The sequence below is a fragment of the Lissotriton vulgaris genome, chromosome 6, assembly GCF_964263255.1.
Source record: "Lissotriton vulgaris chromosome 6, aLisVul1.2, whole genome shotgun sequence".
Lineage (NCBI taxonomy): Eukaryota > Metazoa > Chordata > Amphibia > Caudata > Salamandridae > Lissotriton > Lissotriton vulgaris.
The window spans coordinates 161717529-161745177 of record NC_141694.1 but is presented as its reverse complement, the minus strand read 5'-3'; the positions used below and the strand labels follow the sequence as shown (position 1 = coordinate 161745177).

The 27649-nt window shown below is 42.0% G+C and overlaps 1 protein-coding gene across 1 annotated transcript in view; it reads right to left on the bottom strand.

The window, feature by feature from the left end:
* PKHD1 (PKHD1 ciliary IPT domain containing fibrocystin/polyductin) overlaps positions 1 to 27649 on the bottom strand; it is a 2083594-nt gene that overhangs the window by 1324944 nt on the left and 731001 nt on the right. The window contains exon 31 of the mRNA XM_086926200.1: positions 7181 to 7248. Coding sequence (XP_086782326.1) covers positions 7181 to 7248 — 68 coding nt within the window. The remainder of the gene's footprint in view (positions 1 to 7180; positions 7249 to 27649) is intronic.

Sequence of the window (27649 nt, the reverse complement as noted above, 5' to 3'; positions counted from 1 at the left end):
CGTCATTGAAGGACAAACTAGTCAGAAGCCATATAACATCACAGAAAAAAATGGATTGGTTAACTGACAAGAACAAAGGATTCATACACTGTAATAAGTGTAAAGCCTGCAATATAGGAAGAAATACACAGATGATAAGAGACATTTTGGGAAAACCTTTTAAGATCGTGGAGAAAATAAAATTTGATACAACGTACGTAGTATTAGTATATGTCATCGAATGCCACTGCGGACTCCGATACATAGGGAGTACCATCTGCCCCCTAAAAAAGCGTATTCTTGAACATCTTAGAGCGATTCATAATAATGACTTGAAATACGCAATTGCAAGACATTTGAAAACCCATACAGAAAAATCATGGAAAGATATCAGATTCTTTGGTTTGGTAACCATTCCGAAAAATGAGAGAGGGGGCGACAGAACTCTCAAGTTACGGAGACTTGAATCACAAATGATAATCAGATTCAAAACAAAAACTCTGTTTGGTCTAAATGCAGATGAGGAACTGCATGTACACCTTGGATAATTATGCTGGATCTCGAAAATGAATTGAATGCAACAATGTTATATATATTCTTGGGGCACTAAGCCATTATTGAAGGAACACTAATACACAAAAAATCAAAAATCTTCAAATTCTTTGAAGGATTGTAATTTGCCTATAGATACGAATCCTAGGCAATTAATTTAACAATCACAATGATAAATCTAGAAAGAGCATATATTGTTCAAAAACATTGTGCTATCAATAAAGTTTGAGATTCAACAAATGAGAATAAAAAATCAATGTGCCAAGAAATAACAACCGCTTTATGTGATTGGACATTGAAACTTTGAAACAACAAAGCGAAGAGAATCTTGCCACATGAATAACAACTGAACATGAATTGAATGAACTGAAATCATTACTGGAGAAAACAAAAACAATGTTTAAACTACATATCCCATAATGCCTCCTAATGGGCTAATATGGAAAAACTATAAGAAGCAACACAAAGAAAGGACCCACATGCCATGAGCAAGACCCGCAGGGGTTGAAACGCGTTGGTGGTGGTTGGGTGATCATTAGTGCACTGCCCGAATAAATACAATTATCGATGATCCGTGGTGTGCTGGTTTCTTCCTGGTGAAGAAGAAATTTGGTGAAATATATATATGAGTGGTCCACGTACCTGTCGGCGCTGCACGCGAATTGGAGGCAAGTTGGGGTGTATATATATATATATATATATATATATATATACACACACACATATATATATATATATTACCTACTGGCAGTCGCCAGTAGGTATATATAGTTAGGATTTTTTCTCTATGGGATTTTTGAAAATTCTATGTCTAATAACTTTGGCGTTTGTGGACGGAATTGGCTGAAATTTTCAGGAAAATGGAACATTTTGTTTCTGAGCAGCCCCTGACAATTTGGGGGGGTTTCATCAAGGGGGGGCCGAGAAAAAAGGGGGGTCCCAAAACACGTTTTTCCCATGTTCATTTCCATAGGGCGGTTGGCCTCACTTTTAGCTCGAACGGCTGAATGGATTTGCACGAAACTTGGCAAAATTGTAGGGACTGTTAGCCCGATGTGCCTTTGCTAGGTCTCAATATATGTGCTCCAGTGGATTTTGAGTAATTTAGGTTCAAAAAAAGATATATATCTGGGCGGAGCCTAACCACACATCTGATCTGATTGGCTGTCAGCACTTCATCCAAGAAGTGTTGGCAGCCATCTTGGGACCAATATACATGATAGCACCTCATTAAAAAGCATTGTAGTTAATAGAGGGTTTTAGGACTTTAGTTACATTATAAATCATTTGTTGATGGTACCATACTCGTTTTAGGAATTGTGGTGGGTTCTAAGGTGATTTTACCATGTGAAAAAACCTTCTGCTGTGATATCATGAATATTGTTTGAAAGAAAACTAATATCTCATGATTTTCCCACAGTGGTTTGGAAGGGGATCTATAAGCTAAACTGAAAGCATATTTTCTGTAAATTCACATTATCTTTCTCAGTCATGTGAAAATGAAGTCTGACATTCTCAGTAAAACATGTACATCCAACAAGGACAGAGACTGTCAGTTGATTCCTTTGTGTTCTACTGCAGCCTCCAAGAGTGTTCTAAAGAACAACTAGAGCGCTAACAGTCCTACTTATTACAAAGGTATGGCACACCTGAAGCCATCTTGATTGGAATAAAGTGGTAACTCTTAAAACATTTAATTTAAAAAGAAACAACATGAGGGGGTATATTTTGCCATAGAAAGTATGATTAGTGCTGCAGAATGAAAAATTAGGGCACATTTTGAGTGACTTCTCAAATCCTTTTCTATTTCATTAAAACATTCTGACATGCAGTCTCCCAAAATGGCCACCAGAGACAAAAGAGCCCAAATGTAGCCCAAATATCACCCAGATGTAGCCCAAGTATAGCCCAATGACAGAATGTCCCAGAGTGTTCTAAAGAACAACTAGAGCGCTAACAGTCCTACTTATTACAAAGGTATGGCACACCTGAAGCCATCTTGATTGGAATAAAGTGGTAACTCTTAAAACATTTAATTTAAAAAGAAACAACATGAGGGGGTATATTTTGCCATAGAAAGTATGATTAGTGCTGCAGAATGAAAAATTAGGGCACATTTTGAGTGACTTCTCAAATCCTTTTCTATTTCATTAAAACATTCTGACATGCAGTCTCCCAAAATGGCCACCAGAGACAAAAGAGCCCAAATGTAGCCCAAATATCACCCAGATGAAGCCCAAGTATAGCCCAATGACAGAATGTCCCAGAGTGTTCTAAAGAACAACTAGAGTGCTAACAGTCCTACTTATTACAAAGGTATAGCACACCTGGAGCCATTGTGATGGGAATAAAGTGGTAACTCTTAAAACATTTAATTTAAAAAGGAACAAAATGAGGGGGTATATTATGCAATAGAAGGTATTATTAGTGCTGCAGAAAGAAAAATTAGGGCACATTTTGAGTGACTTTTCAAATCCTCTTCTATTTCATTAAAAAATTCTGACATGCAGTCTCCCAAAATGGCCACCAGAGACAAAAGAGCCCAAATGTAGCCCAAATATCACCCAGATGTAGCCCAAGTATAGCCCAATGACAGAATGTCCCAGAGTGTTCTAAAGAACAACTAGAGCGCTAACAGTCCTACTTATTACAAAGGTATGGCACACCTGAAGCCATCTTGATTGGAATAAAGTGGTAACTCTTAAAACATTTAATTTAAAAAGGAACAAAATGAGGGGGCATATTTTGCCATATGAATTATGATTAGTGCTGCAGAAAGAAAAATTAGGGCACATTTTGAGTGACTTCTCAAACCCTCTTCAATTTCATTAAAAAATTCTGACATACAGTCTCCCAAGATGGCCACCAGAGACAAAAGAGCCTAAATGTAGCCCAAATATCACCCAGATGTACCCCAAGTATAGCCCAATGACAGAATGTCCCAGAGTGTTCTAAAGAACAACTAGAGCGCTAATAGTCTTACCTATGACAAAAGTATGGCACACCAGAAGCCATCTTGATTGGAATGAAGTGGTAAGTCTGAAAACACTCAATTTAAAAAGGAACAACATGAGGGGGTTAATTTTGCCATAGAAAGTATGATTAGTGCTTCAGAAAGAAAAATTAGGGATCATTTTGAGTGACTTCTCAAATCCTCTTCTATTTCATTAAAAAAATTCTGACATGCAGACTGAAACATGCACTTTGAATACCAGCAGCAGACGTCCCTGGTGAGCAGTAGCTTTACTACAGTGATCTAATGTGCAACTAGAGTGCTAACATTCAGAATTTATGGCAAATGTGTGACACATCTGAATGCCTTCTTGATGGAACCAAAGTAAACAAGCATTGAAAATGCAATAGATCTCGCCCTCGTTTAAGTTAAAGCCATTCTGTCTGTAATGAGGTGGCTTTTTAGCTTTGCTTTTATTAGTGTTTTTTCAACTTTCATGTAAATAACATGCATCTGTATGCATATAAGTATATGTATGCATGCATTTATGTTTGTATTTATATAGATATACAGATGATATATGTTTATATATGTATGTATATATATATTCACTGAAAAAAACATAGGTTATAGACCATATATAGTTAGGAATTCGCATTTACAAAACCTTGAAAATTCACTGAAAAAACCATAGGTTATAGACCATATATAGTTAGGAATTAGCATTTACAAAACCTTGAAAATTCACTGAAAAAACCATAGGTTATAGACCATATATAGTTAGGAATTCGCATTTACAAAACCTTATTTTACTCACACAAAACCATTGAAATTCCATATATAGTTAGTTGCACTAACTATATATCGCGCACCCGCAATCCACTGCTGATGATGTCACATATTACATCATTCATGACATGGTCAGTGATATCACTGATGACATCACTGATGACATCTCAAATGACATCACTGATGACATCACTGATGACAACATCTAGTGACTGTATGTTTCTGTAAAGTTAGAATATGTCTTACATATTGAAGAATGAGTGGATGTATAAGTGTCTGGATGAAGGATTTAGTAGGTGCATGACTGACTGTATGAGTGAGTGATTAAATGTGTCTCACTGAGTGCATGGGTTAGTGACTAAACTGTCTTAATTTGTGCATCATGATGTCTGTTGTTCTGTAAACTGTTGCATGTGTTGATAAGTAGCTATATGAGTAACTATATGGGTTATTGATTGGTTGCCCAAGTATTTGTATGGGAGACTGAGTGTGTGTGTGGGTGGCTGGGAGGTGTATGACTCTGTGCATAGATGTGTGAGCAGTTGATTCACTAGATGTATGGTTTCAAAGGTGCATGTGGAAACAGCTGTATGGGCGGTTATGTGCATGAGTGTATTGGTGAGTGAATGGATATCTCAGTGCTACATGTCAAAGTAAGTACATATGTAAAACACAGTACATGTGAGAGTTGACATATATAAATAACTGTGCATAAGAGCCAGTGAATGTGTGAGTGGCTGTATGGATCATTGTGAACTTGTATCAGGGATTGTATAAGAGAGTAAATATGTGTTAGTATATGTTTGAATAAGTAAAGTTTGTATAACTGTATAGTTGAGGAAATGGAGGTGTGATTGATTCTTTGCATGACTGACTAGGTGTGTGAGTAACTCCATGGATGAGTGACAGTCTGTGAGTGTCTGTTTACACTGATTGTATCTAAGGTTATATTAGAGTCTGAAGAGGTTCATCGTATTATCACATGAATGATATCATCAGTGATGTGATCAGTAATGTCAAATGAGATGTCATCAGTGATGTCATCAGTGATGTCATTTGAGATGTCATCAGTTATGTCATTTGAGATGTCATCAGTGATGTCATCAGTGATGTCACTGACCATGTCATGAATGATGTAATATGTGACATCATCAGCAGTGGATTGCGGGTGCGCGATATATAGTTAGTGCAACTAACTATATATGGAATTTCAATGGTTTTGTGTGAGTAAAATATATATATATTATTATTTTTTCAAAAAAACGTATCTTTGATGGCCTATCCTTTTGCTGGACCAGTATTTAAGACTGCAATTACACCTCTTTGGGGTCAATGTTACAGAATGAGAACATTTGTAAATCAGACAACCTGACGCAAAAGGCTTCTAATAAGAGCATATGGCTTTCGGATCTAAATTACTCAATTTCTGAGCTGACATACTTCAAAATGGTTTGTATCATGCAGTTTTTACACCAAAATCTGCATATCATGGTATTACAGGCCATTCTTCCACAGTAAACATTGTCAGGTTTGACATGCCGATGTCTAGCTGAGGTGAGCTCTGGGAACAGGAAGTTATCGCACCGGGTAAATACGTGGTGCAGTGAACTCTGCACATTCTGTCATTATGAGCCCTTAGCAAAAATGGCTTTGTGATGGGGTCGCAAAATTACAAGGCACTGCTAATCAACGCTTTGCTGTTCTACTTTGCCCAATCTTTTATGCACTACATCCTTCAGAGTGCAAAATTAAAAAATGCAATTAAAATCCAGAAGTATATTGTTTATATATAAGACTCAAGCAATGGGTATATCTCCCTATTCCCTATCCATCACGTTATTCATTCATGTGTCACGCGAGCTGTATTAGGAAGTTAGACAAAACATACCTCTTTTAACATTGAACCGCATAGCATTGAAATCTGCTATATTGCTTCAAATATTTCCAATCACTAGAGCAGACGTATTGACTAGTACATCTAATTCCTTTATAAGAAAGAAGCCCATATTTCAATTTTGTAAAGACTTCTCAGTAGGTCAACCACCTTGTTTAAATAAATAACTGTCCGTGATGATGATACTTTCACTTAGGGCTACCATCACTACATACATTTCACTTGTTTCTCGGTTCTTATTTGCAGCAATCCCTCAACTGTTGTGGTATTGTCAAGTACAGTTATGCTTTAAACTCATATTTCTAGGATGGGTGACCTTGACACAAATCTATGGAACTATGAGATGCAGGCTCTGGAGAAGAAGAGGGAGCGAACAGGGTGTATCCAATGGGATGTTATACAGTGGATCCAGTTGGAAGGACTGTTCGGGTGATTATGCCCACCCCAATTTATAGACTATGTTTTTTAAATGGCAATAAAAGCAATTGAATGTAAAGTCCTAGTTCTCTTCCAATCTGAGACGAATGATTTTGACACCCCATAGCTAGGTGGACATATGTACTACTGTAATAGCTTTACAAAATATAGTTCATTGTAGAGATTTATTTACTGGTAGTTGACAACCCTAAAATACAGCATTTTGATATCTAGAGTATTTTGAATCGTCTTCTGTCTCAAACACCAGCATTGACTTTGAAAGCTAAATGAATATCAATTACAAGTTCATGGCAATAATACAATGTTGGTGCCTTAACAGACAACCGTGTCTTCGTTCTCTTTCCACCCACATACCCTTCAACTCAATGTATTATACAGGCTTGACTTTCACTTGTTTTCTGCTGTCTTTTTGTCAATTAGATCCTAAATTTGACCATCAATAAAAATAAATGTATAATATTGATATCATGAAAGGAAATGGCATGTGAATACTGTCCTATTGTATATGCCTTAATACAATTCCAATGGGGAGGCCAGATATAAATTAAACTAGACTCTAATGCAATTATGCTTACCTTTAAAGGATCCACAGCATGGTTCAATGCTTGTGATATTACCAACATATTCTAAAGTTAACAGCTCACTGCAAAATATGTGGAGAAAGTATGTAGTAAGCACAGCTTCTGAATGTCATTAATTCATTAATGTACACATGCTCCTGGAGTGACATATCCCAAAAATATTAATACTACTAATACTAACATGTTTTGCCATTTATGTACTCAGTAAATAAAGCTACAGGAAAACATTATACAACTAACAGTTTATTACAAAATGTGTGAAAACAAAGTATGTAGAAAGTGATGCGTCTGAATGAAATTAATTAATGTACACATGCTCCTGGAGCAAATAATAGTAATAGTAATAATTATTATAATAATTATATTTTGGTTTATATATTGTATCAAACAGCATTTTTGACATTCATATGCTCAGTCCATAACACATCTGCATGTTGGCCATACAATGCTCTCCTGCTAACATGTGAGAACATTTATTTCTTGATGTTTGGGAGTTAAAAGCAGGACCTTCATTGTACGAAATGGGGCTGTTGAGTGACTGGGGTGTGATCTCTGCTCAACGAACAACCTAAATCCTTGCCAGTGTGAGGCACCAGCAAACCCTAAATTATCCTGTGCTCAACCTTCTGGCAGCTTGGTACAGAGCAGTTAGACTAAACTTAGAGGCAGGGTGTATAGTATTTATGCAACACTTTAAACAGTGACACATTGAAATCACACCACAAAAGGATCACACACACAGAAAACTAGGGCAATTTTTATTAAAAAAACAAGACCAAATGACAAAAATCCAACCAGTATAAACAGAGATTTTCAATTTTAAAGATTTCACTAAAAGTAGCGCCAAAACTCACAAAACGCAGACTGTGGACATCTGTTTGGCCCAGACCAAAGCAAAATCTCAAGTTCAGGCTGACTATGATGAAGCGCAGGCCAGCTAGTGGAACCTAGTTAGGCCTGCTGTACACAGAACCCTAAATCCTGGTTTGCGGAGTGATGAGTTGTGTGCAGTCAAGGAGATATGCCTGTTCCAAGGAGCTGGGCGGCTATGATACGGAGTCCGGAAACAAAGTCATGGCAACCACTGGAGAGGGATGTAAGGACCTGTTCCGAAATTGCACAGTGCAGTGCGAGTTCCGAAAAGGCCACGGGCTGCAAAGGCAATGCATGTCTTTGTGACAGGTGTGATCCAGGCAGTACCAGAGAAGTGTCGGTCCTGCTCAGAGTTTGTGCCGCTCAGCAGAGGAGATGCATTGGTTTTGCTAAGTCCACAGTAGCTGGCAGAGCACCTTAGGTCCACTTCCTCCAAGGGTTTAGGACTGCTGGCACCACTTGGCAGGGTAGGTGCTGAGGTCACAGTTGTTTGAGCCCTCTGTTCCTGAGGCTGAAGTCAGTCAGAAAGCCAGCCAACTAGCTCTTGGAGTCACTCTGGGGACCTTGGTTGAACCGATACAGGTGCAGTCCTTCTCACCCAGGCAAGAGTTCAGCAGGTCAGCACAGCAGGGCAGCAGTCCTTTAGAGCATCAGCCCAGCAGAGTGCCAGTTCCATCAGCCGCACAGCAATCCTTCTTCCTTCCAGAATCTATTCAGGCCCAGAAGTGTATTTCTACCTCTGCCCTTTTGGAAATTGTCTTTGAAGTCCCAGAGCCTTTCCTGTCCTGTCTCAAGACTAACTTAATCAATTAATCAGGGAATTGTAAGGGTGATACTCACCCGTGAGGGCCTCAAGGCACTGGGGGAAGAGGGGGATCACAGTTCTGTTCAGTCGAAGAGCCGGGTCTTGATAGCCTTCCTGACGATGTTCAGGGAGGGGAAGTGTCTGTTGTCGATCGGGAGCTCGTTCCAGGTCTTGGCCGGAATGTAGGAGAAAGCTCTTCCCCCTGTTCTGGCTCTGCGGATGCGTGGAGTTTTTGTGAGGACAAGGTTGGCAGATCTGAGGTTTCTCTTGGGTACATGGAAGGTGATTCTCTCCTTGATGTTTTGGGGTCCGGTGTTGTGGAGGAATTTGTAGGTGTGGGTGAGTATCTTGAAAGTGACTCTCTTCTCGACAGGGAGCCAGTAGAGATTTTGTAGGTGTTGGTTGATGTACTCGTGTCGAGGGATTCTGGGGCCAAGTCTTGTGGCGGGGTTCTGTATCGTCTTGAGCTTGCGGAGAAGAGACTTGTGCCGGCGAAGAGCGCTTTTCCATAGTCAAGTCTGCTGGTCATGAGTGCGTGGGTGACTGTCTTCCTTGACTGACGGTGAGCCATTTGAAAGTCTTGCGGAACATGCTGAGGGTGTCGAAGCAGCTGAAAGTGACGGCGTCGACCTGTCAGTTCATGGTGAGAGAGGAGTCGAGTACTGTGCCGAGGTTTCTGGTGTGCTCTGTGGGGATTGGAGGGCTAGTGAGGGCGGTGGGTCACCAGGTGTTGCCCCATGCTGATGGGGTGATTACAAGGATAAGGACTTCTGTCTTCTCCGAGTTGAGCTTCAGGCAGCTGTTGCTCACTGAGGATGCCACATCTTGAATTCCTTACTGGAAGTTGAGTCTGATGGTGATGGGGTCCTTGGTGAGGTAGAGGATGAACTGGGTGACGTCAGAGTAGGATACTAAGTTGAGGCCATGCTGCCTGATGATGGCGGAGAGGAGTGCCATGTAGATGGGAAAAGGGTTGGGCTGAGCGATGATCCCTGTGGTACTCCACAGTTGATTTCTCTGACTTCAGAGAGGAACCCACATGGGTTATTCAGCCCTCTATTTGGGGGATGATGTATTCCTATTGCTCTTCAACAAAGCTTTTTCTGGAGATGCTTCATTGCTTATCTTTCCAGAAGCTCTCCAGACAATCTAGATTCTTACACTCCTAAAGAAACCTACACCAGACCCTGAAGCCTTTCCAAGTACAAGCCCATCACTCCCCTACCATTCATCAGTAAGATCATTGAAAGACAGTCTATGTTCAATCCCTAAGACTACACCAGTACCAGTACCAACCATCTTCAGCACTAATACCAGTCTGGATTCATATCATGTTGCAGCATGAAAACTGCTACCTTACACATCATAGATGATGCCCTCTTCACCAAAGATGAACATGATCCCTACCTCCTGATATTACCGGACCTCTCAACAAACTTCAACACAGATGACATCTCACCCTCATAAGCACCCTGTATTCTTCAATGAGAGCACTGTCCTTCTCTGGCTCTACTCCTGCCTTTCCAACAAACATCAGTTTATTCACATGGGCACACCCAGGTCATAAAATATCCATATCACCAGTGGAGTACCCTGAATACTATCTCTTGACATCTTTAGCCTATACATGCAGCTGCTAATCACAGATAACAGCATCAAGATTCACCAATACGCCAAAGGTATACAACTCTACTTGAAAGTCTCCTCTTCTTCAGACATCCAATGCCACAAGCACTGCTTATACATCATTCAGACCTGGATGTCCAGCGTCTACCTGAATGTCAACCCAATCAAGAGAGAATTCCTGTTATTTTCCAAGAATAAAAAAAAGATACAGTCCGAATCTGGCTGAATGACATGAACCTTGACCACTTCAAAACCCAACTATCACAACTTGGATTCCCCTTAGATACCTACCATATCCTCAAGGAACACAGTGCCAAAAAACACAAAGTTGACCTGCTACCAGCTCTCTTTTCTATGGAAAGTCAAACAATTTATTCCGGAGAGTGACTCCAGAATATTTGCTCAAATCCTTGTTCTCTCTCATTTGGGCGGTTGTAAAGCCTGCTCCATTGCCATGCACCCATTTGAGGCATTCCACTTGCTTCAGCATGTCTCATCCAGGGCCTGAAGAAAATATGATCCCATCATAACTATTCCTGATGGACCTCCACTGACTCCCGTGGCCTGCCTGCATCAAATTCAAAAGCAGTGGCATCATTGGAAAAGATGGTAAGCAGTCGAAGTGGACAGCTATGCAGTTACTCAAACAGCACGCACATGAGAATAGTGAGTAGCACATTAAGATCCCATTGGGGCATGATGAAGGGCCTGGGAGGAAACATGCTCCAAAGGCCTTTGAGAAATCTAGTCACAACAGGTGACTTGAGTAAGAAAGGATTGCCCGGTAACCACAAGAATGCCAAAATAGCAGAAAAGTAACTTTTAGCAGTGCCCAGAGTAGAGCCCTGCTAGGGCCAGAGAAAGAAGAAGTAAAAAGAGCTTGAGACAAGTGTGCAAAAAGAGTATTTACGTTCACACCACAAACTCGTCCCAACAGCTTTCATATACCATCTTTCTGAAGGGACACCTGACTGCCAGGCTTAATGACGGTCAAAAGCTAAAAAAAAAAAAAAAATAGCAAAATACAGAGGGCAGAGGCCACTAGAGCCCGCAATCTACCTAACCATTAGTGTCGTTTAGTAAATAGGTGCACGAGACCTGGGAGTGCTTCCCCCTCCACTCCCCACAAATTGTAAGTAACAACCTACAAACACTGGTACAACAAAGAATGGTCTCAGCACACTAACAATAAATACGATTGGAATAACAGTTCTTGTGTACAGTTACATTTCGACACTTGTTCAAAGTAAGCACATGAGAAATAATCTAAATGTAGTCGGTGTTCTTTTTTCAAAACTTTTTCTTCCTTTATTATTCAGAGTAAGAAAATTCTTCGATTCGATAAAATCATCTCATACAAAGCCATAGCCAACGCGTTTTGTCTCTTTTCTAGAGACTTCTTCAGAGCTTATAATAGCATGTGCAAGGTCCTCAGTTATTCCACATGTGAGGAGAAGAATCAGTATTGTGACTCATCTGAAAAATCCAGTAAATCTCTGGTCAGATACAATAACGCTTCGTATCGGGAGTGACAGCGCGCGGTTACGATGCCAGAACACACGATTTAATCACTTCATGGAGCCACAATAGAAGGCTGAATTACCCTTTACAATCACATTATTGTATCTGACCAGAGATTTACTGGATTTTTCAGATGAGTCACAATACTGATTCTTCTCCTCACATGTGGAATAACTGAGGACCTTGTACATGCTATTATAAGATGTTCATCATGTCCATACCTTAGCAACATTATATGATGAGGAAACGATAGGAGATGTGGCTCAGATACTTGGACATGTAGGTATCACACAAGACTTTTCCATAGACAGTGGACTTAAATATTTAATCACTTCATGGAGCCACAATAGAAGGCTGAATTACCCTTTACAATCACATTATTGTAACTGACCAGAGATTTACTGGATTTTTCAGATGAGTCACAATACTGATTCTTCTCCTAATAATAATAATAATAATAAAGGATTTTATAAAGTGCCTGGTGACGCCATCACGGTGTGTCCCCGCGCTGTGGAGAGAGTAGCAGGAGAAAGTGAGCGACCTAAAGGGTAAAGAGGTGGGTTTTTAAAAGTCTCCTAAATAAGGTCTCTGTCTCTGCCAGTCTAATGTGCAGAGGAAGAAGGTTCCAATTTTTAGCCACCAACGCACGAAAGGAGCGCCCTCCCATTCTGGCTTTGTTTATCCGGGGGGCACTCAGAAGCCCGGTGCCCTTGGAGCGCAGTTCTCTGTTGGGCATGTAAGGGATCGCAAGATCCTTCAGGTATTCTGGGGCTACCTGAGAGGTTATCCTGTAGCATATTAGGAGCGCTTTGAACAGGATCCTCACATGTGGAATAACTGAGGACCTTGCACATGCTATTATAAGCCCTGAAGAAGTCTCTAGAAAAGAGACGAAACGCGTTGGCTATGGCTATGTATGAGATGATTTTATCTAATGGAAGAATTTTCTTACCCTGAGTAATAAAGGAAGAAAACGTTTTGAAAAAAGAACACCGACTACATTTGGATTATTTCTTATGTGCTTACTTTGAACAAGTGTCGAAATATAACTGTACACAAGAACTGTTTTTCCAACCGTATTTATTATTAGTGTGCTGAGACCATTCTTTGTTGTACCCGATGGTCAAAAGCTGTCAACTATCGCCCCTCAATCTCCAGCATGAAGGTTGAGCACATGCATGTTCAGGTGTAGAACCCTACGCTGCTGCAGTGACATAAGACCCTCGCAAAGGGGCACCCTGAATGGAGCTCAGAAGCTCAGAATACCACCACACCCTAAACGGAGCCACACGAATGATTTAAGCCCAGTTGTGTTTGATCTTCCTAAGACTTCTGGACAGAGGTGGTATCGGCAGAATTCGTGATATTTTCTTAGTACAAGATGCACCCTTGAGTCCAAAACGGGTCCAGGGATGCACTTTGCGCTACGAAAATAGCAAATAAATGCCATAGGACATAAACAGCAGTAGCAAGCTGCTGCTCACTGCCTTAGATCATTGTTCCCAGGCACCTGTGGTAAGAGGTTTGCCTTAAATTATGCTTAGATATTAAAACTGGCAAAGTCGCATCATTTTGGTAGTTTTGCATCAGAAGTCATGCGTATTTACTGAAATTACTCAAATTACTCCAGCATAATTACAATTTGGCCCAGGCCTAGTTAAAATGGCAGTTTATACTGCCCACACAGGCCTCAATGGCTGGCTTGAGACATGGTTAAAGGGCTACTTTTGTGAGTGACACAATAAGTGCTGCATCCCCATTAGTAGCTTTTAGTTTACAGGCCCTGGGTACTTGTAGTACCAGTTTACTAGGGACTTATAAGTAAATTAAATGTGACATTTGGATGTAAGTCAACAGCAATGTAGGAATTTGTGTTACTGGTTGAGGGGGTGAAACCCACCTCAAACAAAAACACAATTCCTGTCAAGATAGTCACAAGAAAACTCCAAAATACTTAGCCTGAACTTAACCCTTTGGTAGCTTGGGACAAAGCAGTCAGGCTTAGAGGCAATGTGTAGAGTATTTATGAAGCACTTCAAACAGTAATAAAGGGGAAATACAACACAAGAAAAATCTGACGCCTATTTAGAAAAATACAGTAGATTTTAATACATTATTTTGGACCAAAACGACAAAAAAAATCTAATTAATAGAACAGACAAAATGCAACTTTGAATGTTTAAGTGAAAATAGAGCTTAGAAGCACAAAGTACCAAATGTGTTTATCTGGTCAAGCTGGACAACGACAAAGGCTCAAGTTCAGGACGACCACAATGGAGCGAGCGCCGGATAGAGAGAACAAGTTAGGCAACTGAACAAAGTACCTTAAATGCCGGGTGCGTTGTGAGATCCCCAATCATGGATGCATCACACAGGGGTGGTTCCCAGGCATTGCAGGCGGCGATGCAAGGGCCTGGGTCAGAGATGCATTGCGCAGTGGCACTTCAGATGAAACTGTTGACGGGGCTTGCGATGCAAAGTCCTGCATCAGAGATGTGTCACACAGTAGTGGTTACAAGAACCTGCAAACTGCCACTCAAGGCTGTGTCAGGTATGTGTCACACAGTGCCTGGTCTGATGCTTAGTTGCAAGGAGATGCATCGCACAGCTCAAGAAACCATCGTTGGGCTGGCACAGCACCTTCAGACCTACTTCCAAAGGTCCAGCACTGGGGTGACATCATTTGCGGGGATTCACAGTAGGCAGAGTGCAGGTGTTGAGTTTAAGGTGGTTGGAGTCTTTTCTGACTCCGAGGCTTTGATCAGGAGGCCAGCCAACTAGCTTTTGGAGCGGCTTTGGTGGTCATAGGTTCTAGATGCAGGCCCAGGCCAGCAGATTAGCAGACCTTCATGCAGAGCACCACTGCAGTCCTTCTGAGTCTTCCACAGGTCCATAGGGGTATTGAAGATTTGGGTCTTGGGTCTAAGGGTCCAATATTTATATCTGGTGCCAGCTTTGAAGTAGGAGAAGGTTCTGCAGGTTTTCACACACAGTGGTTTGTGAAATGTCCTGCTTCCATGCCCTGACCCCAGCTTGTATGGGGGCACACATGACTAGTGTCAAACCCTTTGTGAGTGTGCTCAGGCATAGATTTAATGATGTGCAAGTGCGATAGTTGACAGCTCATTTCACTCATCCAGTCAGAGGTCGTCATTTATGAGGCACCTTGCGGCACCGGAAAGTCACTTTTTTGACGTTCCAGTGACGCAATATGCATCAGCATATTTACAAAGGCCACATAAAGCCACTTTACATGGCTTTTCATGGTCTTGTAAATACGTGCCCCTTTCACGCAGAACACTGCGTGAAAGGGGCTTTCCATGGGTTTTGCTGGGGGTGTTCCCACGCAACACTCATGGAATCTGACACATTCCCAGATTTATGAGAAATTGTAAACCTGGGAATGAGTCAGAATCTAACGCCAACCCAGGGGTGGCGTTAAGAAGGCTGAACAAGGAGAAATGAACACCTAGAAACAGGAAATTGGCTGAATTGATTGATTTTGTGCAGGTGTCCCTTACTCCACAAAATCAATCAGCCCCACTACACAGGCACCCTTGCACTGTGGTGCATAGGTGCCTGCAGTAGCGCAAGACAGCCCATTGTGCACTGGCACTGTGGAAAAGACAAGAATGCACCCTATCACATAGATACAGCATGCCTAGAAAGAGGAAATTGCCTGAATTGATTGATTGATTGATCTTTGTTGACCATTCGTCCAGAAGTTCAGAGATTTTCTTAGGTCGGAGTTTTCATTCTCTTGCAATGTAGTTTTGAGATTGTTAGTGAATAGTAGACCCAGATATTTAATAGGACCCAGTTGACATGCCTGACCTGTGTCTCCCAAGATGTCTCTGTCACCCTGATAATTCAACAGTTTAACTTGAGTTTTTTCTCTATTAAGGGTGTATCTTGATACTTCAGCAAACTCCTGTATCATATTTATGAGGGCCAGGATGGCCGTTTCAGCCTTTCTGGACACTACCAGAATATAATCTTCATGCGCGGACACCTTGAAGGTTACAGTTCCAAAATCTATCCCTGGTATTACGGCATTTTCTCTTATGTGTTGGAGAAATGGCTCTATAGCTAGTACAAACGGTGATGGTGATAGAGGGTAACTTTGTCTGGTGGCTTGTCGTAGTAATAAGGAGGAGGAGATTGCACCTCCCGCTCTAACTTTAGTCCTAGATTCATAATAGAGAGCCATGATCATTTGTATCAACGAATCTCCCAATTTGAACCTTTCTAGCATCATGCGTAAGTATATCCAGTCTACCTTGTTGAACGAATTTCTGCATCCAATGTGATAGTGAAAATAGGGAGTCGATTAGCTTTGCTTTTTCAATTGTGTGGCAGAATATCCTACTATTGTCATTGGAGAGTCTATGTTTAAGAAAACCTACTTGCATGGGGTGAATAAGTTTACCCCTATATTTTAGCAGTCACAAATTCAGTATCATAGCGTAAATTTTACAGTCCAGGTTTATTAATGAAATCGGTCTATAGTTTTTAGTAAGGAGCAGGTCTTTACTTACTTTTGGGATAACTGTTATGACAGCCTCTGCTGGGGTGCCTGTGATCTGGCCAGTGGATGCAAACTGCTGATATAGATTTAGAAAAGGTTGTCTTAAGAGGCCAACAAATGTTTTAAAGAATGTTGAGTTATAGCTGTCTGGGCCAGGGGCCTTGCCGGATTTCAGTATTTTAATGACGGTCTCTACTTCTTGTAGGGCAATAGGGCCGTTTATGAAGCTCATCTCTTGGTGAGTTAATGCGTTGAGTGAAATTTTGTCTAGGAAATCTTTACTCTTCATTTGATTCGATTTGGTATTTGTATCATACAATTTTTGATAGAATTTTTGGAATGTATTCGCTATTTTGAGTAGGTTTGTTTGGATAGTGTCTGTGTCATCATTGATAGCAAACATGACGTTTTTCTGCATTTTGAATCTTAGGTATGAGGCTAGGGATTTTGCTGCTTTATTGGCTTTGCACAGGCCCAGGCTTTTTTATTTGTGTACCCAGACCCCTGCTCTGCTGCTAATAATTTTGTTTTATTCACATTACTTATTTAATATCTTGTTTAGCGTCTGTGGGTCCTTTTTGGTTATGTGTATCTTCTCTAGCTCTGAAATTTCCTTCCCAAGGGAGTGTAACTTCTCATTGACCTCTTTATTCATACTTGATTTGATTTTAATTCTAATCCCCCTGATTGTAGTTTTTAATGCCACCCATCTGGTGTGATGCGAGGTTTCATTTTCTTTGTTTTCTAGGAGATAATATCTTATTGCCTCCTCAATAAGTGTTTTATTTTGTGTTGTGTTTAAAATATCGTCAATAAACCTCCACAGGGGTTCTTTCAGCAGCAGTTTCGGATCTGTAATAGTTAGGGTTATGCAGGAGTGGTCTGATATGACTCTCGGCTCTATGGTTGTTTGATCTATTCTGCCAACTGAGTTCCTTGAGATTAAGAGATAGTCTATGTGGGAGTATGAGTTAAGAGGCTAAGAGTAGAATGTGTCATCTCTTTTATCCGGGTTCTGTAGTCTCCATGTGTCTAGCATGTTAAATTTGCTGCAGAGTTGTTAAAGAATTTTGTGCGACTAGTTTGGTCTGTAGTGGCAATTTGAGTTCCTATCTAGGTCGGGATCTAGCAGGAGGTTAAAGTATCACCCCATTATGAGTGTGGCGGTATCAGGGATTCAACTTATTTTCTCCGCGATTTCTTCTCAAAACTCAGGACCGTCATTAGTGGGAGCATAAATATTGATTATATAAAGATCAGAGATGTTTTTAGTTAGTTTCTGTATGACCCATCAACCTTGTTTGTCGGCAGTGTGTGAGATTAGGTCTGTCCTAGCTTTCCTAGAAATGAGCGTTAGGACTCCATTTTTCTTGCCCACTGACACAAAATACGTTACTTTTGTGAACTGGTGCCCTTTAAGAAAGAGAGCTAGGCTGGCATCTAGCTTAGTTTCTTGTAGCAGAATAATGTCTGCTTTCTGTTTATGTATGTAATCAAACAGCTTCTTCTTTTCGACCTGGTGAATGAGGCCTTTAACATTCAGCGATATTATTTTAACGTTTTGCTGAGCTGGAGAGGTCATGTTCTTGCTAGATGAGGTCTTAGATCATTGATTCATAAACGATTGTGTGAGAGTTGGGACATGGTATGGGATGTCATTGTGTAGACAGTACAAGCCCCCCAATCCCTTCCTTCCCGCTAACCCTTCCTTCCTCCCCCAAATAGAAAGATTTGGTGTAGCGACAGCCAGAAGTCGCTTCCCTCTCCGGTACGCTTTTATGTGTGGGAAATGTTTCCAGTCTAATGAAACTAAACGTGATAGTACTTAAGAGTGCTATTAAAAAAGTGTTATTAAAAACAGGGTTATTAAACTGACTTGCTGGATGTTGGTTACTTTAAATGATGGGCATACATGCATATATATATTATGTATTATATATAATATGCATCATATATTCTTTCCTTTATTCGGTTTTGCAAAATAGAAAACCATAAAAGCAGCATCACAGATACAAAACATATTTTACACACTATTAAAAAAAAATTGGTTACAATTCATTTTGAACGCAGTTATCCATAACATCATTGGGGATCCCTAACTATACTATCTAATACATAGGCATTCTAAAAATCATCCATTTCGCAGAAAAAAGACTTATCACAAATGTGTTCTATGTTTCAAAATACATTTCAGAAAATTGATAATGTGGTTACAAGTACATTCGGAATCTAAAAACTGCAATCGCAAAATAGCTGGGCGACATCGTCTGATACACCATGATTTTAGCAAAGGTATCAACCAGAGCTTACAATGGTAATGATAAAACTTACAAAACAGGACAGTATGTATAGTTGTCTGCTCTGAAATTTCATCGCAAGGGCAGGGTAAAAGAATTGAGTCCCAGCTATTTTTCACTGGGAAAGCAACTAATCAATGAAAGATGTTAAGCCTGAATCTCGTCAAAAGAAGTTGCTCAAATGCCTTGAGATCTGAGATCGTGTGTTAGATATGGCTGGATTGACATGGGAGTCTGGACCGCAATTGAATGTTGAACAGAAGCTTTCAATTCAATTCAAAAGTGCTTTATTCGAGTGTTACTCATAAAAGCAGACAAACAAACACATAATAAAATACAATTAAATTACAAAGTCAGATATGACTTAAGCACAATACATGTTAAAAAGACAGTTTAGAATTACATTTCATCCTGTTATATACAATCAAAGGTGCAAAGTTCATATAATAAAAAGTCAAATTTAGAAGCGGTCCAGTATCACAATTAATAATCAATGTAAAAATTGTTCGTCAGATAGACACCTCGCATGGGAACAGAGAATAGATAATCTAGCAGTCTCTGTTCAACTAGGCAGAGAGTAGTCACCCTACTAGCAATCTCTGCCTAATTACCCACGCCCACCCCAAGTACTTTGCAGTCGCTATAATAATCCAGTTTAAGGAGGTAGATTTAACAATGCGTAGAGCTACCATGCTGCTTTTAGTACCCAGATTTCTGCACATGGGAGCCAACCAAACACGTCTGGGAGCAGAATATGCATAACAGGCAAACAAAAAGTGACCCAACGTTTCCTTTCCTTCCCCACAAACTGGGCAAATAGCTGGACCTCCATTTCTCCATTTTGATGTTAAATTACTCAGAGGTAGAGAGCCAGCCCTCATTTAAAAAAACAGTTTCCTTTCCATGGGTTTAGTTATAAGATCCCAATACATTTCAAACATGGGAAACAGTTTAGCTTCAAGGAAAGCAGTCGTCATAGACCCATTATTATTGCTAAGGAAACTCTTGTTTTCAACCTGTTCCCAGAAAAGATTTTTTATGAACAACTTGGATGGGAAGGATGACCCGGTTGGATCGGACCACAGTTCGCTTAACCCTAGTTCACTTAATGCTATTTTTAATGATCTAAACCATCTGATTTTATGGAATCGGTCTGCTTTGATGACATCAGCAAATCCTGCTGCATATTGTGACAACTCAGGGGTGGTCCAGATTCTACGCCAATATAATATCGGCCGAAGTTTGCACATTGCCGAGATTTCCTACCTGCCAAGGTCATATCTGAGAGGCAAAAGGGGGCTGCTCTGTGGGGTGCCTGTTAGTTTTCGGAAGAAGTTATTCTCTGACGTCTGTAACTCCTGGAGGTTTTCTTGCCCCCACATCTCTGCCCCATACAATGCTGACCCTATTGCCTTAGCCTCATATATGATTAAAGGAGGTTTAATTGGTTTGGTCAAAGATTTGCTATGCTCCTTAATGATGGTACCAGCCAGTTGTTTGTGTCTTAGTACTGCAATGTTTAAATGGTGGTTCCATCTATTATCGTTTGAAATGTGGATCCCCAGGTAAGTAAAAGAATTCACTACTTCGAGGCAACGCCCACTCATGGATATTTTGGATTTAAAATTCCTACAAGGATTAAAAACCATGAGTTTTGTTTTGGCTGCGTTTACCTCCAAGCCGTGGTCACTACAAAATTTGTCAAAAATTACCAATGCCTTTTGCAGACCGCTAGGGGATTTTGATAACATTAAGGTGTCGTCTGCGAACATTAAAATAGGAACTTTTGCACCTGCGATTGAGGGAGCATCTACAGGCTCAGCTTGCATGCGGGGAACAATTCCATTTATGAAAAGTGTAAACAATGTCGGTGCCATTGAACAGCCCTGTCGAACCCCACGCTCGACAGGGAAATCAATAGTATTGTTACCGTAACCACCCCATTGAATTTTAGCATAAGTGCCCTCATGGAGTCTCATGATCAAAGTTAAAATGGTCATCGGGACCCCCAGAGCTGCCAGCACCTCCCACAATTTTGCCCTAGGCACCAGGTCGAATGCAGCCCGTAGGTCAACAAAAGCTGCGTAGAGACTGCATCCGCCCAGGACCACGGTCCTCCACTGTATCAATTGGAAACGGAAGACCTGGTCCACAGTGCTGGTTGCTCTGCGAAACCCAGCCTGAAAAGGAGATAAGACGTTCTGCTCCTCTGCCCAATCAAGCAAGTTGTTAATAATTACACGTCCTACAACTTTTTGAACCGTGTCAATTAGGCTGATTGGGCGGTAATTGCAAGGTTGGGCACGATCTCCCTTTTTATATACTAGGATAATGACAGCACCCCGCCAGGATACCGGGATTTCAGCGCCCCTAGCAATATGGTTTAGTAGAAGGCAGATGTACTTGCTCCACCTGTCGGTGTCATTTAAAAAGACATCCGCCGGGACTCCATCAATACCCGGGGCTCGGCCACTATGCACAGATTTCAGGGCAGTCAGGACTTCGCTCTGCACAAAAACGTCTTCATCTGCGAACAGATATGTTGGGCTAGAGCTATTAACAAACTGATCCCTGGAGGAGTACTGCTGGCTGAAAAATTTAACCCATGCATCATGAGAGACATTATTATTGGGAGTCTCTGGAGATCTATCGTGGCCCCATTTAACAATATGCCAAAATAGTCTAGAGTGTTTACATTCACTTGCACATCTCAGTTTCTGCCAGTGGTCTTCGTCCCATTCTCTTTTTGCCCTGGCAATGCAGTTTTTATAGTGCTTCCTGGCAGATCGAATCTCACTCAAGTTGTTACTTTTGATTGCAGCTCCTAATTTAAATCTTGCTGCCCTGCAATCTTGATTATACCACTTTGCTGATTTATGCGGGCGGGCCTAGTATTATGTGCGGGTTTTAAGAAGAAACTTTTAACTTCATTAAAAAGAGTCGTATGTGCTTTAGTGATGTCTTCATGTCCCTGTGAAGACCCAGCAATATTCTCCAGTGCCAAAATGGCCTTATCTGCCGCTGCTCCTATCTTTTCCAGGGCCTGCTGATCTGTCTTGACACCAGACCACCTTAACCTACGCATATTATTAGATGGAATGATCGTCGGGAGCACAAGTTGGTCACAAGGGGTTGGAGCAATTTCGTTAGATGTCCACCAATTATGTGAGACACATAGCGGATCATGGTCGCTTTCTGGCCTAGCTGTTACTACCATGTCACTGAGAGATGACCATATGGATACACTACAAATGACATAGTCAATGCGACTTTTACTTCGCCTGTTGTTAAAAGTCATGGCGGGAACACGATCTGATTGAGTTCGACCATTCAAGGCTCGTAGCCCGTGCTCCAGACACATAGCGTTTAGGCCTAGGATGTCAGCCGTCCACCGAGTTATCAGTGGGGAATCTAGTGTGGGGATGTCCCAAAGCTTATCTTCCTCTGCTCCCAGAGGAGAATCACCAGGGATGAGAGGTTCGAAAGTACGATTTAAATCACCTGCAATTAGAATGTTTTTCCCTGCAGATTGTGTCTCAAGAAGATTAAAAAGACTCAAAAGAACCTCAGATTTGCCTTTACTACCACCTCTAACATAGATATTATAAATGTCTATGGAGAAGGATAGATCACTAGTCAATCTGATGAGCTGGATATCTTTTTGGTCAAGCTCCACACATTTTACGACAATTTTTAAAGACTGCCTAATCCATATGATAAGGCCCCCCATCGGCCGCCCTTTTGGTCCCTTAATAGCAGGAACATGAAAATTTACATACCCCAATGCAAAAATAGGTTCGCACGCCCAAGTCTCTTGGAAGATGCAAAGGTCGTAATTATTAATAAATTCAAACCAATCAGCGCAATCCATCTTGGAAGATATTCCAGCCACATTCCAGGACAAGAGGTTCCCTGAGTTAGGTGTCGTAAGAGAACAGGGGTTTGTAATAGGCTTGTGTGACATCCTACCCCCAGTGACCTGATTAGTGGTTATTACATTGGATATCCCTGGTGAATCATCGGACGGATACCCCTGAGTACAATCTGTTGTTAAATTACTGACTGGATCAGAAGTTTTTTTGTCACAGAGGGGCAAGGGGATAGAGTTACAAATAGATGGTTGTCAATCGCAATCATTTAAGTTAGACAATGCAGAAAAACGATTTTCCAACCCCAAACCCCAGTCCACTGAAGCGACGTCCTTCCTCCCCCTCTTAGTCACAATGTTCCATTTGGTTCTCAAAATACTTGAGTTTGGGCCACTTCCCTTTCTTGGATAGAAGAAGTCCAAAGTCAATGGAACTATTGAGGTTGATCTCCTTTGTGGTGGTAGGATGTTAGGTAAGATGTTAGGCAAAACCCCAGGGTCAGAGAAGTGTAGGACGACGCACTCCCCTTTTAACTTTTTCACCCTGTCCCCAATCCACTGGACCCTTCTTGCATTAACGAGCTCTTCAGAGAGTTGCTGCTTTCCCCATGGAGTGATTACCATGTTGTTGGTTAGCCATGATAGGGATTTGTTTATTAGAGAAGATGTTGTTTCCCGCTCACCTTGAGCCAAGGGAGGAACATTAGCAAGAACAAGTACCAATGGGGAAGCTTCAACCACAAGCTCGAAAGTCCCTTTTTCAGTAAATGGGTCTTCAGCAACAGGAGTAGGGATCGGGGCAATATGAGAGTCACCAGGAAGAGTACTGTTAGTTGCCATTAGGGGGTTTGATACAGGGGTAGGGATGAGTCCACTGATAGCTGTAATTACTGATTTGTTTAGAGATTCCTCTATCTTGGCAGAGACATTTTCCGGGAGTTTTCCTATCTCACCCGTGGTTTTTTGCAGTAGACCTTCCAGTCGGTTAACCTCAGAGGTTAACTTATCTATTTTGCTGACCAGGGGTTTAACCACACCTTTGATTTTAGTATCCATCAGAGCCAGTAGTTTATTAAATTGGGCATTTGAAAGTGTGACATAAGCCTCATTAGTCAGATCAGGCTCTTCTTCCTCTGAATGTTTCCTCGGGAGGTTTGCAACTTTGTTCTTAGCTGACCTTAGACACTCCCGTTTCCCCGGAACGGGTACTGGAGGGAAGATGGAGGGATCATGACTAGTAGTTGTCTCTGTCAGTACTTCGTTAACGCTAAGGTCTTCAGGTCCAGCAACAGTACCACTAGGCTGTATAATGATAGTATCCGGAAATGAGTCGAGTGTAGCACAATTTGTGCTATTATTAATTTGAAGGCCAAAGGGATCATCTGCCTCGATGTCAATAAAAGGAGATTGGGTAGATGAGTCTATTCCCAAAGAAGCTCTCCTGTCACTGTTGATTTTTTCTACAACTTGTACCAGATAGTTCTCAATAGAATTGCTAGGAGTAAGTAACTTTTTAGGAGGCATAATGCTCTTTGCACACAACCAAAGTTGATAAAACTTACGTTGAAATCAGCCGGGATGAGGAAATACGCAGATGCGTCGATTTCAAGACAGCAAACCAAGAGACCAGGCCCAACCCAACCTTGGCCAACCTCGGACGGCCTCAGACGGCCCGCCCTTTGGCCAGGCTTAGCCCGGCGTCCCGCTTGCGTCCCGCAAGACGGGCTCTCTCTTGATGATGTAGGCGAGGCAGTGGTGGGCGGGGCACGCAGGGGGGCGCTGACCAGATGTCAGGTGGTCAAGCAGGGACTCCTGGGATAGTGAGTCCCTGCCGCGCTACCCCTGCAGCCTCCTCTGGTGATTCTCCCCCTGTCACGGCAAGCAGGCAGGGTCGGTGTCCTTTAAAGTTGGTGGGACCACCCACAAAGCGAAGCGGCTCCCGCGCAGCGGGAGCGGCGAGTTGCAGGCTTTCAAATCCGAGGGACAGGCAATCCTCCGCAGCGTCTCTGGGCTCGGCTCAGCAATGGGACACACAAGGCGGGTGAAAGCGCTTCCTTTTACTGGTCTGCCGGTGGTGGGCGGGGAACGCAGGGGGGCGCTGACCAGATGTCAGGTGGTCAAGCAGGGACTCCTGGGATAGTGAGTCCCTGCCGCGCTACCCCTGCAGCCTCCTCTGGTGATTCTCCCCCTGTCACGGCAAGCAGGCAGGGTCGGTGTTCTTTAAAGTTGGTGGGACCACCCACAAAGCGAAGCGGCTCCCGCGCAGCGGGAGCGGCGAGTTGCAGGCTTTCAAATCCGAGGGACAGGCAATCCTCCGCAGCGTCTCTGGGCTCGGCTCAGCAATGGGACACAGAAGCTTTCATTGCTTCATTGGCAATTCGTAATTCTTCTAAATGGCCCAGTGCCCTTACTTTCAAATCCTTCCTCGAGATTTCACGGATCATCTCAGGTGTAGTGTAATAGGTCCCTAGCCCTAAGTCAACCAGGAAATGTCTCACATACAAGAGCCAACTATTTTTCAGTGAGTGGTCTAATGACATACAATCTGCCATGATTTGCTTGGTTAGTAGGTTTTTTCAGATAACCAAATTCGTCGCCAGAGTAAGAGTGGTTAGCTTTTTACCAAATCCACCAAGTATGGAATCCCCAGTTCCATATGGCATGCAAACGTGGGGACGCATTTAGGTGCCGCTAATAGGAATCTTAAAAATGTATTCTCTGCCACTTGCAAGGCACTGATGTTAGCATGCCCCCACACTCCCGCCCCATACATGGCTATTACCTGGCATTTAGCATTATACATTTTTAGCAGTTCTACCGGAGACGTTTTGCCCAGCTTTTGGGAAAAATTTATGAGTGCTACAATACCTCTCATATAAAGATGTTTTCTTGCCTCAACTGCGGCTTTCCAGTTCAATTTATCATCAATTATGATGCCTAAATAGGGATACTGGGCCGTAGTTTCCAGTTTTTGTTTGCTAAGGAATATGTCTTTAACCCCTATTTCCCTGTGCCTGCTACCATTACGTAAGTCTTTTTTATGTTTATATGTAGATCTAGGCTCCCCATATAGTCTGCATACCTGTCCAGAGCCTTCTGTAATTCGCGTGGGGTACGAGCCAGTATCACGGCGTCGTCCGCGTAGAGCAGAGCGGGAATCGGACGTTTTCTTACTTGCGATAGATCCTGGCCCCCCCTCAACATTGCCACCTCCGGACCATTTGTGTACAGTGAGAACAGAAAGGGGGCCAGGACGCAACCTTGACGAACTCCACGCTCTACTCTAAAGGACGCAGATAATTCGCCTTTTACGCCAAATCGTACTCTCGCAGAGGCTTTCGAGTATAACTCCCTTAAAAAGTCTACAAGAGGAGCGTCAACTCCCATTTGTGACAGAACAGACCAAAGCTTTACATGACAGACACAATCAAAAGCAGCAGACAAATCAACGTAAACCATGTATAACTTGCCCCGCTTTGCGTGAACATATTTACCCAGCAACATTGATAGGTTCAGGGCTTGTTCTGTTGTACCAAAGCCCTCCCGAAACCCGAATTGAAGGTCAGAGAGGACCCCGCCATCATCAGCCCACTGCTGGAGACGCTCAAGCACGACTCTACCCACTACCTTGCCCAGCGAATCCAGCAGTGAGATCGGGCAATAGCAGGATACCTCCTGCCGGTCTCCTTTTTTAAATATAGGAACCATGATGGATTTAGTCCAGGAATCCAACAGGCCCTTCTCCATTACTGCCCTAAACACCCTGGTCAACATTGGGGCCCACAGATCCGTATTATGTTTAAATAGATCTACGGGAACCCCGCCAGGTCCCGGGGCTTTCCCATATTTACTAGCATTTAATGCCTGAAGCACCTCGGAAATGTCAAATTCTAGGGGACTAGGGTATAAAACCGCAGGGGGGCTACTAGTGGAAGCTACATCAGTCCCTGTTAATGTTGGGCCTTTCTGGAATATTTTTGATAAATGGGCCACCCAGACTGATTCCTCTATAGCTACTTCTATTCTTGGGAGGTTTTTGTCATCAACAAGAAAGGGGGAATTTACTACTCTCCAAAAGCCTCACTGTTTTTGTCTATGGAGCTTTTATGAAGTTGGTCCCACAGGGCTTGTTACATGCATATATCCTCTGAAGCTGTTTCGCTAAATGGCCTTGAGCTTGTGCGGCGCATAACTAATTCTGGACATAAGTGGCAGTCCTCACATACCTCCGGTAGGCAATAAAATGCGAAGGTTACCTCTGCGTTTCCTGTCCTCCAATTTAATATCTGTCTGAAGAACACTTGTGTAGCGGGGTCTAGTTTATCTACTCTCTTAGTCATCTCCAACACTTCATCTTCAACATGCCTTTCTCTGTTTTCTGCTTCCACAATTCTGGTGTGAGTTTCTTTCAAGTCTTTACGAATCGCAGATATTTTGTTTTACATAATGTCTGTGTTCTCTTTGGTGCACTTTGCCAAATTGTGGGCCTCCACCAGTTTCTTTAGGATTGCTTCCATTGTGGTATTGATTTCTTGTTTATTTTTGATCGAAGAGTCTGGATTTGGTGGGTCAGCTTTCACTCTCTTGAGGCTTGCCTTATTTTCTTTTTCGGACGTATTTGTGTATATGTGTCTTCTGTGCGATTTGTTTGCATATAACTGGGAGTGACTAACATAGAGAGATGACATAGGTATTGGTAAAAGACCCCTCAATTGTTATTATATCTATAGTCTGTAAAATAATTTTGGGGTCAGTGTTACTTCTTAGGAAGTTCTGTGTGCTCGTGTCGTGAGACTTCTAGGGAGACTATGTTTTATTTTATTTTATGTTATGCGGATTACTTCAGGCCTGTCTTCCATTGATGGGCATTAGGCTCAGATCTAGGCCCTGATGTAAATGCTACGCATAGTTCTGTTTATAGTGCTCGTTGTAGAGCTATGAATTG